The following is a 19,667-nucleotide window of genomic DNA, read 5'->3' as shown; positions in this document are numbered from 1 at the left end:
CTCAAGGCACATTGAACACTTGCTCATGTGTTTTATTTGTAGTTTAAAATACAGACATGCAAAGAGAAGCTAAAACTAACCATGCTCAAAGAAAACAAAAATAAGAAGAAGCATGTGATCAGGTGGCAACTGGATTAAGAAAAAAAATCAATAAATTCCTGAAATACAGGAACTGGGTCCCATAAGTGACCCAGGCTGCTGTTCTGCACATTGATTACTTGCATTTGTGCCCAAAACCATGTCTCAATACAACAGATGAAAAATTTCAGAAATAATCTCATCTGTTTCTGAAGGTCTACTTTTATGTATGGAAATACATCCTTTAGAAGCTTCATCACTGGGCGTTTACCTTTTTCATTGCTTGCGTTTCATGCAATAGACTTTGATCCTGCAAAAGAGGGTCAGTTCTATTCTGTGTTCCAGCGAAATTCCTTTGTAAAACCAGCCACTATTAAAGGTAATCCACTGGTGAACCTTTATCTTGCTGTGAGTCAGCCATTTTCAAAGAAGGAAAGGTAATATTGAATTTACAAGTGAAAAATCTAGAGGTTATTTAAAAAAAACCCCACCTACAACAGATTGTAATTATTGCTGATACCCTTGAATGGATTACAGAATTATCTTCTTTTTCTCATTTCTTTAGGTTTACAGACTTTCCAGCTCTTCAGGATATTAGGCATATCGCTGTACTCCCTGCCCATCACTTCTCACCCCCTCTTCTTCTCTGTGAGCCAGGTGTGACAGAGAAAGGAGGTTGCCAATGGTTTTAAATTACTGTGTATTGAGAAGAGTTACAGCTGATTAAAAAAACAGCTCTACAACAGAGTCCCACTAAAGGATAGACTATAAAACTCAGCACAGTAAGAACAGAAGGAGCATCAGCAATATGCTGCCTCTTGCACAGCCAGTATTTGGGGGGACTTCAAGAGGAAACAGGGACAGAAATCAGGTAGTGAAAGAGGAGACAGTTCAAAGTAAAGGTGAAATCTGGTTGCTCCTGTGTAGGGCTGAGGCGGTAGAGGATGGTTAGATTTACAGAACTCTAAGCCAAGCTTTGCCAATTCTGCTGCTCCCGAAACTTAGTTTTAATGTTTTATAGCTAATAACAATTAGAAGTGGGGATCTGGTATCACTACTGCATCAGCAACTATGAAGGTAGAGTTTCTAAGCAAGAGCTGCTGCAACAAGAGTTCCAGTCTCATCCTTAATTAATACTTGTACAACTGTGCAGTGCGCTGGATCCAGGAAGTAAATTTTCCAAAAGGAGGGGTGGGAATAAAAACTCCAAGCGATTCAGTTGGCTGAGATGTTTTTAATTGGTCCAGCTCCTTAATTTGGGTCACCATGTAGACACAAGTGCCATGTGGTGTGACACAAGCCTATGACTGAGAAAAATCATCTCATTTGGCGTAAATCAGCATGAAACACACCCTTTGCAAAAATCCAAGGATATAAACCCAACCTAAATCTTGACATTAACTTACTTCTGACATTTCATGCACCAGCAGGAGGGGAATGCTGATGGTGGTGATGTCATGTGTGCAGCAGACCTTGAGGATGTTCCTGAGCCCCATGATGGCAGGGTCCCGAGCGGTCACGTTCACAGATCTGACATTGTCATCCACGCACAGGTGAAAGGCAACATGGATTTCTGAGAGGTTTGAGTGCCGTGTGATGTAGAACTCTCCTGCACAATAAGGCAAACCAGGAAGGCAAGAAATCATGGTGGTGATCTGTACTGAAATCCAATTGTTTCGCAATATAAGAAAGATAAAAGGCAAATACAAATATACAACAGAGATGAGAACAGACACAAAGATACACAGAGATTTAAACCCCTCTTGGAATATCAGTTTTACATCCATCCCACACTCTCTTCCCTGCTTTGATGGGTTCTACTGCCATCATGGCCACGTGGTGTAATAAACCACAACAGTGCCAGTACAGGATATGATCTCTATATAGCACAAAACAGAAAAACAAACACAGAGGAGGCGCGATACTCAAAATACACAATGCAAGCATGGAATTGCAAACAGACGTGGGAGGCGGAAAGGCCAAAAAAAGGATGGGTTCAAATAAAGGATGCACAGAGCCTGTGCAAAAAGATAGTGGGTTATGTAACAGCTGAGATACAGCACTGGAACTCAAAGAAATCAGTGATCATTAGAATTTAAAATAATTCAGAGTAGTGGGAAGGTGAGTTACAGAGTTGTTTGAAAAAAGTAGCAACATATATAAGACATCTTGTTGGGGATATTTTTAGACTCGGTATTCATTTATCAAAGATAAGGGGCAGTGAAATTCAGGTCTCTTCACTGTTCTTTTGCATTGGAGATCCAAAGTCTATAGTCTACACTCAAGAGAAAAGCAGGTGTGCAATGCCCCCACTGTTTCAGTCAACAGATAAACATCTTCCTTCAACCCTATTCCCACTGGTCACTGAAGTTAAGATCCTTTCTTTGAACTGGAACAGCTGGAGAATGGGTCTCCTTCTGGGTGACTGCTAAGGAGGCAGGAATCCCCAGCAGTGACCATCCACGAACAGTAACAAACAGTCCACTGCTGCAAGATACACCTGGATTTATTTGATCCAAGTTGATTTATAATCCACTCCCACTAACAAGATTTAAGACAGTCATGAAATCAATTTTAAGAAGCCCTCATTCAGCCAGTGGCTTGCATGGACTTAATTCCTCCCCCCTCCAACTGTAAATTCATCTTCAAATTCCACAGCAGCTTTCCTTACTAAACATCACAGAAGATACTTTCCCTGAGAGAGGAACTTCTCAAAGTCAACACATCCACTCCAAAATGGTTTTCTGTATGACGAAAGTGATGCACATATAGCCATTTTCAAAAATAAAATTAGCTGCTAGTGTTGAAGTTTCACCTTTTCGAAAGGTTCTCCTTTTTTTTCTCCCTCAAATTCTAAAAGGAAATGTTAGGCAAAGAGAAGTGATTTGCCCAATACCATGTGATGCAGTGGCAAAGCTGGGAATAGAAACCAGATGTCCTGACACCCAGTCCTCTGCCTCAGCCACAGCAACATCCTTCTCCTCTGATTGAGGTCAGCTCGGGTTTAGTTTGTAATTTATGTTTTGACTTTGGAGCTAAAAATGTGAATGTATAAAAACAATTTGCTTCAAGAAGAGAGCATCAATGCAACACAACTCACCCGGCAAAATGTTTGACTGGTTTCGTTCGATATTCTTTAATTTATCTTCATTGCCACTGATTTTGTTTTCTGTGTATGAGCACATGGAACAAATGTTAAACACATCCTCTATTAATTACACTTGGGCATGAAAAGTTCTGTGTACCGGTATCTGGCTTGAATTTTGACCATGAAGTTACCAAAAAGTCCCCAGAAAGCAGGGAGACAGGTAGCAGTGTTTTTGCTGTCTTCAACACACACCAAACTGAATCCTACCTCAAGTCATTGCCTTTTTTACTATCCTCCTATGATATTTCTTCACTTGGACGAAAGCAAACACAATATTCTCAGGTATAACATGAAGCTTTCCAAATTGCCCCACAACCACATAGCACCTTGCTCTTACTAAATAATATAATAAATTAAAGCAAATTTGTAGCTAATGGATTTACATAAATCAGCAGAATAAAAACAGCTTTGACCATTTTCCTTGAGATACAGCAATAGGCAGCTTCCCAAGAAAACTTGTTTTTCTATATACTCATACTTGTTCATGTTCCTGATGCATTTAAATCGCATAAGCAGTTTTTTGCAAGGAAAACAAAGCTTCATGATGGACAATTGCACTGCCTTAACACCAACTGATCAGAGCATTGCCCAGCCATTTGTAAACACAACTGCAAGGAAAACCATTCACAAAGCTTGGGTCAGCAAAGTATAAACATTTAGGCAATTTGGCATCTGGTTTTCAGCATTCACTTTAAAGGAAGGAGGGAAAGTCATAAACTCCTTTTCTGCAATTTTTAAAGATTTACAGTTAACTGGCAATAAAAAAATAAAGACAGATAAAGTCTGTGCTGTACAGGCAGCTTAGGAAAGCAGAATGGCCTGACATACTTCCCATGCTGACTTTTATATTGCTTTATTCTAAAGGACGCCTGTTATGGTAGCAAAGACACCACCTGAATATCACATTCTTTCTGGGAAGAGAGAATTTAATGCAGAATTTCTTGATGAACCCAAACATTCCATTTTACAGATGAAATAACTGCAAAAGAGTGGCATCAACTCGCCCCTGCCCACAAACATCCAGCTGACCACGGTTCTATTTCAAGATGGGTAATTGTGGTTGTCACTGACCATGGTGTCTTTTTTTCTTGCTGCTACGCTGTGCTCTGGCCTTAAGTACCGCCTTCTGGACAATTTCAAGTTGTTCTTGGATTCCAGGAAAATGGAAATCTGTGCATTCTTGGCAAACGGTTGCGAAATCTAGGAAGAAAATAAAATTGAAATGCATGTTCTGAGGTTGTGTTCAGTAATATTATATAATTCTACTCTACTGATCAAGTAAATCCAGCCATAAAGGCAATGCCCCCAAAAGCAGATAAAGCCCTGCTGGACTCCTCTCCTAAAATTTACTGAGGATTATATTTTACAGATTATGACATTATTTTACAGATTATTACATGATTATGACATACTTTCCCATTGACTGTGGCTGCAGGATCTAGCTGGTGGCTTGAAGATGCAATTTAGTTTTTAAGTGTATTATTTAAATGTCTGTCCTCTCTCATCGCCTGAAATTTAGCATAAAAACAAATCTTCCCCTTTTGTTATTAATTTAAATATTTAAGCAATTAAAAAAGTAACTGCAAATAAATACAAGAACAAAATAATACTGTTACAACTGAACAACTTGGGAACCATCATCAGCACAAATGCAACTGCAGTTTTTCCTGGTACACTTCCCTCTTCTTCTTGCTACAAGCCTAATTCCAACTCTTTCCAGAAAATATCAACTACCACAGTATTTTTTTTTATGGCATGCAAGAATAAGAAGTAGTAGACAAAAAAAGACCTTGCAAGTGTGAGTATTTTGGTATTAAAGTTCAAGATGGAGGTGGGAATGTCAAACAGGAATAAACATAAGTTTTATTGGTTAACCTTGATAGAAAACACCATCACAGTGCCCAGTTACTCAGAATAAATGAGCTTAAAATGCCTATTAATCAAACTTTCCAGTAGTAGGGAAGTAATATTCCTATTGTTCATTTTTAATGGCATTCACAGTATCAAAAGCACATGGTATTTTTATACATTTACTTATCACTTTAAATGAGCATATTCCTTTTTCATTTTTGCAAATATGTTTCATTGTGATAATCTGGTATTGGAGAGTTAGAAGCGCCTGTAAAAAATTTGCCTAAGGCAGCAAAATCAACATTTAAGGGTCCTCTTCAGTATGTTACTCAGACACAAAATATAGGGAAGAGATGACAGATAACAGCACAACACTGTCCACCATCCTCATCCTTATCTCTTTTTGCATTTGTTACCCTTTTGCAATACCATATCCAAAACATTAGTGACTCCACTGAATTTTAATTTTACAATGATTATTTTTCTGTGAGAGAAGACAACAAGATTTTATCCTTATTATTTTATTCATTTTCCCTCAGATGATATACCCCATTAGAGGGCTCACCTCTTTTGATTCCACTGTATGAACTGATCCTGTTATCCACCAGTAACACCAGGCCACAGAGGGAAGCTGAGTAGAGGGACATTGCAGTCTGAAGCCTGTGGAGCTTCACTCCACTGCGGTGATTGCGCTTGTGTTTGCAAAAGTCCAGCATATCAGCTCTCAGCAGTCTCAGGTTGTGCATGGTCTTCAACTGAGCTCCTGCACAGAACACATGTGGCTTAATCCCAGGAGAAGATTAAACTCAGGACTGGGATTGAAACGCAAGGGAACAAAGTGCTTCTCTAAAGATCCCTAAGGGAACTGTAACCAGTAACAACCAAAGCTTTTAGCCACACACTCAGTTTTAGAAACATGAGCAATTTGCAAAGTAGCAATAAAAACACAGTGTTTTCACAAAGTGAGGCTTGTTCATGCTTGAAATGAGCCTTGCTGCCATTGCAGAATCACAGAATTATTAAGGTTGGAAAAGACTTCCAAAGTCATCAAGTCCATCCTTTGACTGATCCCCACCTTCTCACCCAGCCCAGAGCACCAAGTGTCATGTCCAGGCCTTCCTCGGACACCTCCAGGGATGGGGACTCCTCCAACCCCCAGGGAAGCCCCTTCCAACCCCTTCTGGGAAGAAATTCTTCCTGAGGAATATTGCAAAGCCAGGGATGACATATCAATGTGTGGTGGTGTATCCTTTCCCACCCTTCCCCAGAACCACTCCACAAACTCCTGTTATGCCCTGGCATTTGTGCAATGGGTTGGGTGGTGAGGTATCCCTTGACCATCCCAGGAATTGCTGCACGGCCAAAGTGGGAACTGCATGGAGGGGAAGCGATAATCAGTCAGCCCCTGACAGCCTGGGGAAGGAAACATTCCTTACCTGACCCATGGCCCAAGGGAAACAGTACCACTGCTGCTGGAGTTTTGGAAACAACTTCTAGCTGTTTTGAAAACTCCAGCAATTCAACTTGAGGATGAACATTTTCCAAATTACTCAAGCCAATCATTTTATGACCCTATGGACAACGGTACTAAGGGATGTCCTTTGAGCTTTCCTGCACCCACAGCAGGCTTCACCAGCATCTCCCTCTGACAGAGATGCCTCTTAGAGCTTGCAAACTGCCACGTTTGTGATACTGGGAGGATTCTTGTTGCCCATCTCTGCCTAAATAATTTCAGATTTGATTATAATCCAATTTTCCTTTGTGTGCTTTACCTATATAGTAATAGAGTGAACCTTGCCTTTGAACTTCTTCGCTCTTTTGCAAATTTTTATCAAACCTGTTTTGGCTGATGCCTTTGCTGGTGATTTTTCAAGTGACCTAAACCACTCCTTCACAACATAATATGCTCAAAACAGCACAAGAAGACTCTATTGCACAAGCAAAAAATATGAATTTCAAGTATCTATTCTGCTGTCAACTGATCATGGGAATTGAACTTAGTAAACACATTTTCTACCAAATGTAAGAAAAGTTGAAGTATCATTCTTAAGCAATAGGTCTTTTGCTGTTGCTGTGCTTTTTTACATGAGTCACCCTGCCAGAGGCGATAAAAATTTGCTTCTAGAATGGTTCCCATTAAGCCTATTCCAGATACTGCTTGATACAGTTTACACCAGGCTGTTCTCTTACATATGTAAAGAATGAACATAAAACAATTACAAACTGCAGATTATATACGCTGACTGCTAAATACTGTAAATAATATGTGTCTTGGATACATTACTAGCAGCTGTTATTACGTTTGGTGTACTTCACTTACCTAAGTGAATAGTAAAGCTTTCTTCTAACAGCCTTTGTTCTTCATAAATTCTCACATTTCCTTCCACAGATTCCCCCAGTTGGCTGGGCTGAACTTTTATTTCATCACTAAAATAATGAGAAAAGTACTGGAAAGTTTATCCTAATTTTTGTTCAGGACCAAAAACCTTGGGCAAGTTATCCTGAGTCTTCTCAATTGGTCTGTGGAAACCAGGGGACCAGACCTATGAGCGTGAGCTCTGCTCACGTGAGGTTTCACCTTTATCTTCCTGGCAGCAGCAAGAGTAGACTCCACAGTTAGATTTACATTGCTTGGCTCATTTGTAAAGCACTCCAAGATTGAGAAATAAAAATAAGTCACAATACCTAGTTATAAAATAGTGTTCACATTAAAAAATTCCATTTAAAAAATGTTACCATTTATTAAGGTACCATTATTCTACAGAACATCCTTAGGTGGTAACAGAAAGCCCTGTGAAACAGTGTTTAAAACAGACGTAGGAAATAAAGGTAAAATAGGAGGAAATTCCCCTCAACTCAAGCTGTAGTTTAGTGCATTACAACACTTTCTGGTACAGAGAGGTTGTAACATCACACCATGAAGAAGCTCCTAAAATTATTCATATTTAACTATGCTGGTTTATTTGCCTTTTATTTACTTTGATTATTCTATTTAAATTATTGTATAGATACTATCATAATCCTAATGAATAGGACTGTAATATCCTATTTAAAAGATTATGTAAATGCAAATCCTCTGAACTATTACAGCTGAAGAATTACACAGCTGAGCTATTACACAGAAGAATTAAATACCTGACTGAGCTGTTGTGTGGATTCTTTAGGTCCTGATGAAGCTTTATCACCCATTCCTGATATTCCTGCTTCTGGATAGCGGTAGTCTGTTTTAATTCATTGGTCCATTTGTTCTCCAAATCCTGACAGGAGAACAGTGATAATTTGAGTGGTTTGGATATTCTTTTTAAGGTGATTATGTGCATGACATATTCTAGTTACCTGCTGAGACTCAAAATGTTGAGCAGCTAAGGAATTCACATCCTGGTCAGTCAGTGATTTCCCAAGTTCCTGCATCACTTTATCCATTTCAGCTCCTTGCCTGAAAGAGAAGCAAATGCAGATTTCAAGAGTGGCAGCAGAACACCCTTTGTTGTGATACAACACTTACTTGGTTGTTTGTTACTGATCACAGATTTAACAATGAATATCCACAAAACAAACTGGACTTAAGGGTCAGGGACTCAAGTCAGCTCTTGTGTAAACAGAGCACCATTTATGCTCATTTGGGACAGTCTCAGCTCTCACCAACATAGGAATGTGATAAATTCTAACAGAGACGTGATAAATTCCAACAGCGTCAATACACAACTACATCACACCTCAGCTCTACAACATTACTGCTCTTTCTTCTATATGCACACTTGAGAACAGTCAGTGAGCAGCAAAAAGCTTTGCTAACACCTTACTGGCAACATTTACCCCTAAATTAGAAATCTGTTCAATTCAGTGTAGAAGAAATCATAGTATGAACTGATATGCACTGTGTAATGTGAGCTTAAACACACACAGCTCAAGATGAATATTGCCACCCAGAATGCTAAAACAGACCTACTGAAATTACTCTGGCACAAAAAAAGAAAAATCCACATTCAATGTGTTCCCTCTTGTGGACAAAGGAGTCACCTGCAGCTATCCAAGCTTATCCCAGAACTCAGGAACTCAACACTTTCTGGAAATCAAAATTTATATTCTCCTCAATCACTGAAAATAATAAAAGGCCATTAAACTAATAATATAAGATAGCTGACCCTAATTTTATTACAGAATCCTGGAATGGTTTGGGCTGGAAAGAACAGAAAGGCTCATCTCATTCCAGCCCGTCATGGCAGGGATGCCTTCCACCAGACCAGATTGCTCCAAGCCCCATCCAACCTGGCCTTGAACATTTCCAGGGATCCAGGAGCAGCCACAGCTTCTCTGGGCAACCTGTGCCAGGGCCTCATCCCCCCCTGAGTAAAGAATTTTTTCCTAATACCCAATCTAAATTTCCACTCTTTCAATTGGAAGCCATTCCCCCTTGTCCTATCTCTACATGGTCTTGTGCCAGCCAAGCATTGAAGGACTTTGGGTTTATACAGACAAATGCAAGTTACACATGTTGCCCTACAAGTTGACACACCCAAGGGCATGCACCCCTATTTAATATGAGAGAGGAACACATTAGAAAAAAAAAAGAATACCTTTCCCGTAGTTTTTTCAGTTCCACATCCCTTTCACTTATTAATTCCGAGATGCTAACAAAATAATTGTGTTCTAGGTTTAACAGCATTTCAGAAGCTGGAGAATGGATCAGATCATGATAAACATCTGCAAAATCTTCATCCCAGCTGGTTTCTTCAGGTTTGGCATGCTCTAACGTTGTCTAAAGAAAATAAGAGATTTTAAAGTATAAGGTTCCTTTTAGGACATAAAAGGATCCCTCAAAAAGGTGGGGTAAAACCATGGAGGCACACACACAGCCTTTACCATATATAAATTATCTTTCCTAATTTAAGCGTTCTGTATTCTATTTTAGCTTTCAATTTTCTTCTTTCCCATGCTTTCTATTTCAAAGCAACTGAAGTCAAAGTCATTGAGGTTTGGACTACAGTGAGGAATTACCACTTTTCACACAACACTAATCTGGAAAGAGCAGCCCTGTCCACAATAATATTTGTACCTAATGAATTTTAGATAAAGTCAAAACCAGCATCTGTACAAACATAAATGCTTTTTTAGTACGGATGACTAACCTCTGATATCACTAAGAATCTGACCAATAACACTGATTTAAGAAAAGCTATTCTTATTGAACAAAGAATGGCCCAAAGACACCAGCTTTGCAAGCTCTTTATGGAATTTTTCACATTTTTCTACATTACATGAGAAGCAAATTCAATTCCTGCAAACCCTTCCCCAAATAGTGCAGGTTTTTCATTCTTTTTTTCTCTTCACTAGGACTCCTTCAGCTCTGTTCCATTCCACTACTTTAAAGATGACATGCAAAACTGGAAACATCATTCCAGCTAAAGCCTCATCCTTCCTAAATAATGTGAAATAGTCACACGAACTCAAAAAATTAACTGGAAAGTCTCTCTCAACTGTACACTTTCCCCTTCTAGCCTTAATTGCTGTGACTGAGATTTAGGATAGGAGTATCACTTTATTACCTCTTGTTTTAATTCTAAGGCACTACAAGCTTTGTATCTGGTTTTTTCTGAGTATCAGCTATTAAATGAACAAACCATTTGCCTCTCCATCTTGTATGTTTTGAGTCTACTAAATTCAAGGAAAACTTGACCAAAAACTTGTAGGATGAAGACTTAATGCTCACTTTCAGATAAAAAGAAAAAACTGTAATAATTGATTAGTAAAAATGAATTCCAGTTTAAGTTTTCATCTTCACTGATTGTGCACACACACATACTCTCATAAAACAAGCCCTGAATATTCACTTTCCAGCCTTAATCTTACCTCTTTATAAGCTTTAGCCCAAGTATCTGCCAGCTCGTTGATGTGTACTTTTCCTGATTTCACTGCTTCCAGAGCCACTTCAGCTTCTCTGTCATAATCTTTTACAGTTTTCTCTTCTACAAACTTGCTAAGAGATTGCTTCAGGTCTATTACAACAAGAAGAAAATAGTCCATCAACAGAACACATTGGCAATCTTCCAGGAAATCTATACATACAGTTTTTCACCTGAAAACTTTTCCTTGCTAGCACTTGCTAGTACTGACAGCAATTTTCTATGATGTTTTGCTGTTTAAAAACCAATTTTTTTAAGCACTGTTCTAGTAAAACAGCATTCTTTTGGTTTCTTAAAGCAAACTATAAAACACCTGTGGACAAGGATACATGACATTAACTTAGGAAATTGATTCATACCATTTTCTATAAAGCATGGCAGGTTGTGCAGAACCATCAGACGTCCATGCAAATGACTGATATTCTCTTGCACAGGGAATTTGAGAGGCACAGTAAGCACCAAATGTTCATTTCCAGCACTGAATTTGTACACATAGTCTCTTTCCCTTGTGAAAGTCTTTCCTTTATTAGGCTTCATCCTCTTGTGCTGGTTTCCTGCAACAGAAATGACAGTAGCAAGAATTACATTCTTGCAAAATCAGAAGTAAAAAAATGCTAATGAAACACATGGCTTTGTCAATAATTAACAGCCAAGAATTTTCATAGATAAATCATCCCTAAATTTTCATAGATACTCAGTTTTGACTTCCAAACACACACAGCTGGAATTGAAGCATAAAAAACAGTTTCCAAACTATGAAGTGATTGTAAAATCTATTTGAGTGTGTCAGTATATGAATTTGGGTAATTACTCTTAAAAATTAGGAATCCTCTGACTTAAAAGCAGAACCAGGGCAGATGGGAATCCTGATAAAGAGAAAACTAATTTAAATACTCTGACTTCTGCCACGGATGTCTCAAAAGCTGAAATCCTTCACAGTGCATAGTGATTTTATTTCTTCCTTTCTGCAGGTGCTAGGCCTGGGGAGTGGGGGAACAGATATTTGCAATGATATTTAGAAAGAGCTGATTTTGTCATGCTGTACCCTGTATTAAAAATAAGCCAAAAGAGATGCAAGGGAACTGCGCAGAATGAAAACACGGGCTGGGAGCACGTATCTGTGCTGGTATTTTTCCCCTCCACTGTGCTCCTCTGCTCATTCATATCCCTCTGTTTAGACCACCTGCCAAGCTGGACACATTGCTTCAGCTGAACCCTTTCCAGTGGTAAAAACCACAGCTCGAGAAGAAAAAACAACAACAATTAAAAATTCTACAGCAGAATTCATGGGTTTAGGGTTTGTGGATTTTTTTGGGGTGGGTTTTCTGTGAACAAACGTGTTGAACACAGATTAAACAAGTCAATCTCACAAACACCTCAGCGCCGATACTGAAGAGAGGCAGTGTCCCGGCCCCTCTGGGAGTAGGATGCAAAGGGAAACATTCAGAAAGAAACACAAACCCGACCAAGCTCTTTCTGCTGCTCCCCGATGCAGGGAGGAGATGGGGAGGAAGGTGATGGAGAGTGAGAGGGGGACAAAGCCCGTGTCCCAAAGCGCCACCTCCTGCTCCTGGAAAAGCAGGATCAAAGCCAGCAGGGCACGGCCCGGGGGATCCCAGCTGCCCCCTCCCCGCTTCGGGCAGCTCCCGGTGTAGCTCATTCCCTCCTCTGGCTGCGGCAGCGCCCGCGGGCACCAGGAGCCTCCCAGCCATGCCCGGCCCGCCCCAGCTCACCTGGCTCCGGGCGGGCAGCCGCGGGTTAACCGGGCCGCGGGGAAGGGAGGGCCGGGGAATGTTCCGCCTTACGCGTCATCGCAGCTGCGCGTCCGGAGCGGAAGATTCGGCCCTGCTCCCGTGGCGAACGTGCCGAGCAGCGCCAGCGCCGGCGGGGATGGCGCGGCCGAGCAGGAGGTACGTCTGCCGGGGGGTGGGACGAGGGGCTCCCCGCTCCCGTCGGGGCCTCTGTAGGTTCCAGGGTGATCCTTTTCCCTTCCAGCGGACCAGCGGATCGCGGATCCCGGAGCAGTGGTGATCAGTGGCGCAGGGTCGTGTTGGAGGCCTGGCATTAGTGATGTCTCCAGGGATTCTGTCGTAAAATGGTCTGCGTTGGAAGGGACCTTAAAGATCATCCCATTCCAATGCCCCTGCCATAGGACAGGAGCATCTTCCACTCCCCCATGTTGCTCCAAGCCTCATCTAGCCTGGACACTTCGAAGCATGGGGCAGCCACAGCTTCTTTGGGCAACTGTGGCAGAGCCTTAGCATTCTCAAAAGGGAACAATATTCAATTTGAACCTCCTCTCTGTCAGTTTGAAGCCATTGCCCCTTGTCCTGTCACTCCAGGCCCTTGTAAAGGGTCTCTCTCCATCTTTCCTATAGGCTCCCTTCAGGCACTGGAAGGCCACAATGAGGTCACCCCAAAGCTTCTCTTCTCCAGGTTGAACGATCCCAAATTCTCTCAGCCTTTTCTCACAGCAGAGCTGCTCCATCCCTCTGATCCCCTTGGTGTCCCTTGTCTGGACTGGCTCCAGCAGCTCCATGTCCTTCCTATGCTGGGCTCCAGGGCTGGAGGCAGTTCTGCAGGTGGGGTAATACTGGATCTAGTGTTGTTTAAGTTGCTCATCCATTACTTGGATGAGGGGGTTGATGTCTCCTCAGCAGTTCACTGATGACACAAAGCTGGCAGGAGTTGCCCATATCCTGGGGTGCTGTGCAGCCTTTCAGAGGGACCTGGACAGAAGGGACATGGAGCTGCTGGAGTGGGGCCAGTGGAGGCTGCAGAGATGATTCATAGGGACTGGAGCATCTCTTACAGGGAAAGGCTGAGGGAGCTGGGGCTGTTCAGCCTCCAGAGGAGCCCCAGCTGAGAGGAGCCTTCATCCCTGTCTGTCCCTGGTTGCAGGGAGGGCTCTGAGCAGGGCCAGGCTCTGCTCCAGGGGCCCAGCACAGCCTTTACAACAGTCAGGAACTGATGCCCAGGAAGTTCCCCCTGGACACAAGGCAGAATTTCTGTCCTGTGCAGTGACTGAGCCCTGAACGGATTGTCCAGAGGGTGTCCAGTTGTAAGATTTGTAGATCTGTAGGATTAGAAGGTCTGTTTGTCGGTTTCGGATGGTCGGGACAGAGACGAGAGATCTCTGAAGTCAGATCTTAGAGCATGGGGTTTATTGTGAAAGGGCGTGGGTGTAGGAGAGCTGCCAGGGGCTGCAAGATGCAGCCTAAAGCAGGTCAGAGAAGCAAGAGAGAGAGAGAGAGAGATATCGATACCAAGAGCATGAGCTGCCGTTTACAATACAATAAATCATCTTCTGTGTTGAATGTTCAATTTTCATTAACCAATCTAGAACAAGCTACAAATCCTACAACATTTACATACAACCTACAAGAATCATCGCATTACCATACGGCGTTATATTTTAAACCCTAAAAACTGCTTTTTGGACCCTCTGCCAAGGAGGCAGGGTCTGCTCTGACCCTGGGACCTGCCTGCAGGCAGAGGGTATTGTTTCATCAAGAGGGGGATTACCTTATGTCGGCCATACCATTGTTTTCTAGTTGTTCAGTAACTGGGGTTGGTAACTCAAAGTTTGCCTTCATTTCAGTCTCCATATTCTCAGCATCTTCTGCCAGGTAATCATATTTATAAGGCTTTCTTATTTCATCTTCCCATACATGCAGTCTTTTTAAAAAAATCTACAAGCTGTTCTGAATAACCCATCCTGTACAGTTGCACTGGTTGTAGGTTTATCTCTGCCCTCTGTGACCAGTGACAAGACCTGAGGGAATGGCTGGAGCTGTGTCAGGGAAGATTTAGGCTGGATATCAGGAAAACGTTCTTCCCCCAGAGGGTGGTGGGCACTGAAACAGATGTCCGGGGAATAGTCACAGCCCCGAGGCTGCCGGAGCTCCTGCAGCATTTGGACAATGCTCTCAGGCACAGGGTGGGATTGTTGGGGTGTCCTGAGAAGGGCCAGGAGTTGGGCTGGGTGATGCTTGTGGATCCCTTCCGATTTAAGATAATCTACGATTCCGTAATCCTGTACACCTGAAGATATATTGCCTTTTTTTCCTTGCAAAATATGATTTACCTGAAAATCAAGTGTTTAACAAATCAAGATGCTCACTCAGAAAGGATTAATAGTGAATCTTTTACTTTTTAAATTTTTTTTTTTCCCACAGGAACAAGAAAGTTGTCAATTATTCTCAGTTTGGGGATTTGGAAGATGATGGTAAGTGGTATGTTCTTGTACATCAAGAATTTTAAATCATTGCCTCTTACATAAAAGCACATGCAAAAGAAGTCTGCTGAATTTTCGTTTTATATACATTTAAGGATAGGGCAGTTATAGTTGTGTTCTTTTAAAATAGAATTCATTTCCAAAAAATGTTATTTTGATGTATTTTCAGTGTGCAATGAAACATAAGTATGACATTTAAGAATATAGGAAAACTCATCAGATTTTGTTGCTGTTTTCCAACAGATGAAGACTTTGCACCTTCAAGCAAAAAATCCAGAACACAGCTCAAGGAAGCGAAGGAGAAAAAAGAGAAGCAAAAAAAGTCATCCAAAGAAGAGACTCCACCACGGACACTTACTAAAAGGTAAAAAATGTTGTGGTCAACTCTGTGTAAAACTGGATTTCAGTAAGAGTATTTAGGTTTGGTTTCTTTTCCCCTAGAGTTTTAAGCAGCTGAGAACAACTAATACATGATTGTAATAAAGATTTTGAGCTTTATTGATCCACTTGCAAATAACTAAAAATTCTGAGATTTTAAGGGACTCCTAAATGAGAGAAATATAAAGAGAGAAGTTTGATTTCTTCCAAAAGAATATATTTAAAGGAAGATGCTGTCAGTGTCAATGAAAAAGAGAAAGCTAATTTTTATTAGTAAAGTTGTGTTTAAGTATTACATTTTGGTGTGGCATTTCAAGCAAATGTGATGATGCCAGTTAATAGTTCATATATATATAGTGTGTATAGATATATATGTATGTATATGCAATGTTTTGCGATCATAACGCTTTTAAGTATAGAGTGCTTTAAAAATTAGTGTGTACTTTGTCTAAAAATTTCAAAATGTAATATTTGTAACACAGCATGCTAGAAAGTACGTTTTGAAATATTAATCTCTTTACAAGTCTCTGAATTTTTAAAAGTTTAGTGAGATAGAAATAGATCTGTAACAGCCATGTAATTGTTTTATTATTTAACATATTGGCATTTTTTCTCCAGGTTGTCCTTGGATGACAAACTTTATAAAAGAGATTTGGAAGTTGCCTTAGCCTTATCTGTCAAAGAAAAGTCTGCAAATCCCCAAGAGGTGCAAAATTCAGAAGAGCAAGGTTACTTTACAGTTCCATGTAACACTATTTATATGCAGTGAATTTGAACAATTTCTTTTACAGTGAAATAGATTGAAAATTATATTTTATTTCAAGGTGTCATGACAAGAAAGTGAGAGTTTCTAGGTATTGCCTGTTTTCTTATGTTCTTGGGTTTCTTTGTGTGAGAAAAGTAATTCTTCTATAGGATCTTCCAAATAGATACTTGAATTAGATACAGATGAAAACTTTTGCTATTTTAATTTCTTAATATCATAACTTTTTCTAATGTGTTTTTTGTATAGTAATATTTCTTTTTATGTTTTTCCCTGAATCTTAAAACAGGTAAGAATGTCGAATCAGAAAATACACAAAGGAGACCCCCCTTTTCCAACTGCAGCATAGACAGTGAACTTTTAGGTAAGTTGTTCTCATACTCTTTCAGAAAGAGCATATAAGTAGTTTATCTCTTCTTTGTTTCCATTGATTTCTGGTTTTCACTGATGTGGAAAGAAGAGTCTTTATCTTAAATAAAGGTTGAAGGATGTGTCAATTATTTCATTAAAAATTTGGTCCTAGTCTTGAAACGGGCAAATCTGTGGATTGCTGAGTGAGATTGTTACAGATCACTAAAAGTGTGATCTGTAACAAATTGGAAATGCCAGACGTGACATTTTTAGATGCTGAGTTTATATAATTCTTCAGGAAGCTACTCCTAGCCCTCAACTCCTTAATGGGTTCATAATGTCTTAAGGATCAACCAAACATGACCAGATATTTGCTGTGCCATTTAAAACTTAATTTTTCCACTTTTATTTTTGGTCTTCTGTGTTTTTGTTAGCCTGATTACAGAGAAATGTTGATAAATTAGACAATGAGAAAATAAAATGAGAATCACGTGAAAACAAATGTCAGTGAAATATGTCAGTTACACTCTGTAGAGTGTAACTCCAAATTACCAAAACGAATTCTGGGGACTCAAATATCAAATCCGTTTAGAGAAGGAGAATTGATTTACTCTGAATTTGAATTAATTGAGCCACTTAATGTTTTCTAGGTCTCAATCAGGTTATGGAGGATGATGCATCTGAGGGTGATGGGAGGCAAAGGACAGCAGCCTCCAAAGTTCCAGCACATCACAAATTGATGGTAAATAGTGGTGACAGAAACCATGATCCTGATTCTGAGCCAGACTCAGTACCCAGTAAGTTCTCCACAAAAACTGTCTCTTTAGATGGGCTTTGAATGTGATGTCTTATATTTTGTTTCAATTTTCAGTGAAATTTGTGATGCTTTGACTGTATTTTCCCTTACTCCCCCCTTACTGAAGCATTACTCCTCATACTCTTGATAGCTCAATTGCACTTTTACAAATTTAAACACTGGAGCTTATTCATCCCTAAACCAGCCAAATTTTGCTGCATCTCTGCATTTGTATGTCAGGAGAAATTTCTTCTGCCCTTCTTATCCAGGAAAGTTTCATCTCTTCAAAAAGGCTCTGTTCATTTTTCCTTTTGTTTTTTGGTGTTTGTGTTGAAACAGTGACTGGACACCCATCAGGTGTTGGAGTTTTCACAATTGGCTTTGTTTAAGCTTATTTTAAAAAAAGGAAGTAGCCTCCCTTCTTTCTGTCCTCTGATTCTCATTTCTTGGAAAAGGAAGCTGCATCCATCTCTCTGTCACTCCCTGACAGGTGATGTGTTTGAGTAAATATTTGCTTCTCTCAGATGGGATAATACAGTACCATCCTCATCATTTCTGCTGTGCAGTGATCTGTTGTCTTAAGTGACGATTTCTCTACTAAAAAGCATCTTCCTAAAGTAATTTTATTTTCCATCCCATTGTCACCTGTGGTTTCTCCTTCCTGGATGACAGGACAAAACTCTGAGCCGAGGCAGAAGATGATGTCAGAAGCAGCTGGGAAGCTGCTGTATACATCAAGTCCTGTCACAGATAAAAAGCCTGAATGGGCACCACCAGGTATGGATGGGTGAGGTTGCAATTGTAGACACATACATGGGTTGACTTAAGTTTTTAGAAATCTCTTCTAAAAGCAAACAAAAAAATAAACTATTCCAGGAAAATGCTTGCCCTTTATATACCTTTTATAAAGATTTTCTTTTGACAGATTTAAAACAGAAAAGAGCGAAAGGAAGGAAAGCTATATCTGTGCTTCTTTTACACCGTTATCCTTAACTCGTTTATCTGCATGGTGTTATTTTCCAAACTGCAGATCAGATCTTAATCAAAAGATCCTTTTGTGTCCATTTCTCTCTTATTAAAGCTTTCTTCATCTCTGGTATGTGCTAAATTATTATCTATTCTATGCAAATAATATTAGAGAAATGTTGGAGTGTTTTGACTGCTCCAGTAAAGCAAATGCTCAGAAGCTTTATTTTGTCAAGGTGTTTGAGCATGCTGCTGCTGACTCCTGATTCTTTGATTTTTTTTCCGTATTTGCTCTTCTTTTCTGTACATGGTTCTTTCTGTTTGGCTCCTTTCTCTCAAGCCTTCTTTTCCCTGTTGGAGTTACATTCAGTGTTTCTCTGGGGAGTGCCTGAAAATGCACAGGACGCTGGGAAGAGTTGCCCAGTGTTGCTGCAGTTGTGTGGCTGGTTTATTAATCTGTGCACCATTCCTGCTGTGCTGGCTCCCAGAGGGATGGATCCCTGGTGGGTAATTTTTGTGTTTTGTGGTTCATAATGTTTTGCACTCTCTTTAGAATGCTTCTTTTGTTCTGCTAGCAAAACTACTAGAAGACAACAATCATACGATTTTTTTTTTCCCCCTTAAACTTCTAATACCTTCTTTTTGTTTTAAAATAATTTCCAGCACCATCAGGAAGCAGTAATGCCTCTGTGAAATGTGTTCCTGTTAAGTCGCCTACTCACTGCCTTAGACTTGGCCTCTCCAGACTGGCAAGAGTCAAACCACTCCATCCCAGTGCTACCAGCAGTTAAATGGTCAGTGACAAAGTGCCACACAGAGGAAAAGACTGTGGAAAGGGTTTTGTTGATAAACAGAGGGTGGGCAACATCCTGGCATCATCCGTTTTGGAGGACTCTTGCTATGGATGTGTCTCATGTTAGGGCGAGTTTTTATTCTGCAAATTGCTAGGCACCCTTAAGTGCTCCTGAATAATAGCATTATTTAAACAAGGTGACATCTGGGCCACCAGCTTTTTGATGTGTTATATTCAGAGATGTTGCCTGTTGGCTTGTGATAATTTTAATTTTCTAATACCTCAACTCTTGGCATTAAAATAGTCTAGACAGCACTATGGCAGTATGGATGATAGGGAAATGTTTTTTAGAATGTTCTATTTAAAAGAGAAAAACTAAAATAAAATGCTTTCTATAGTCTGA

General features: G+C 40.3%; 2 protein-coding genes across 7 annotated transcripts in view; one reads left to right on the top strand and one right to left on the bottom strand.

Annotated features, from left to right (window-relative positions):
* The window catches only part of FERRY3 (FERRY endosomal RAB5 effector complex subunit 3), a 20,241-nt gene extending 7,417 nt beyond the window's left edge, over positions 1-12,824 (bottom strand). Inside the window, exons 1-12 of one of the 6 annotated variants that reach the window (XM_085049796.1) lie at positions 12,442-12,703; positions 11,340-11,534; positions 10,928-11,073; positions 9,655-9,836; positions 8,414-8,513; positions 8,213-8,334; positions 7,398-7,504; positions 5,643-5,840; positions 4,298-4,426; positions 3,179-3,247; positions 1,485-1,687; positions 12-1,379 (exon numbers count right to left, since the gene is read on the bottom strand). In XM_085049796.1, the coding sequence (XP_084905922.1) occupies positions 1,209-1,379; positions 1,485-1,687; positions 3,179-3,247; positions 4,298-4,426; positions 5,643-5,840; positions 7,398-7,504; positions 8,213-8,334; positions 8,414-8,513; positions 9,655-9,836; positions 10,928-11,073; positions 11,340-11,534; positions 12,442-12,640 (1,821 nt within the window). In that variant the 5' untranslated portion in view covers positions 12,641-12,703 and the 3' untranslated portion in view covers positions 12-1,208. The other 5 variants (XM_085049800.1, XM_085049798.1, XM_085049795.1 and 2 more) reach the window with 5 other exon arrangements.
* Positions 12,746-19,667, top strand: RAD51AP1 (RAD51 associated protein 1). The gene is made up of 8 exons (XM_085049801.1): positions 12,746-12,890; positions 15,159-15,208; positions 15,461-15,581; positions 16,214-16,323; positions 16,648-16,722; positions 17,360-17,507; positions 18,146-18,282; positions 19,135-19,667. Exons 1-8 carry the CDS (start codon positions 12,772-12,774, stop codon positions 19,260-19,262), a joined length of 888 nt encoding a protein of 295 aa, XP_084905927.1. The 5' UTR covers positions 12,746-12,771; the 3' UTR covers positions 19,263-19,667.

The sequence above is a fragment of the Lichenostomus cassidix genome, chromosome 1Ab (assembly GCF_008360975.1).
Source record: "Lichenostomus cassidix isolate B80296 chromosome 1Ab, HeHo_3.0, whole genome shotgun sequence".
Classification (NCBI taxonomy): Eukaryota; Metazoa; Chordata; class Aves; order Passeriformes; family Meliphagidae; genus Lichenostomus; species Lichenostomus cassidix.
This window is presented reverse-complemented; position numbering and strand designations above follow the sequence as displayed.

Excerpts from the sequence above, each read along its gene's own strand:
- RAD51AP1 (XM_085049801.1), top strand. The coding sequence starts at position 12,772 with ATGTTCCGCCTTACGCGTCATCGCAGCTGCGCGTCCGGAGCGGAAGAT. Across the intron at positions 15,582-16,213 it reads CCACGGACACTTACTAAAAG|GTTGTCCTTGGATGACAAAC; the intron begins GTAAAAAATGTT and ends TTTTTTCTCCAG. Across the intron at positions 18,283-19,134 it reads GCCTGAATGGGCACCACCAG|CACCATCAGGAAGCAGTAAT; the intron begins GTATGGATGGGT and ends AATAATTTCCAG.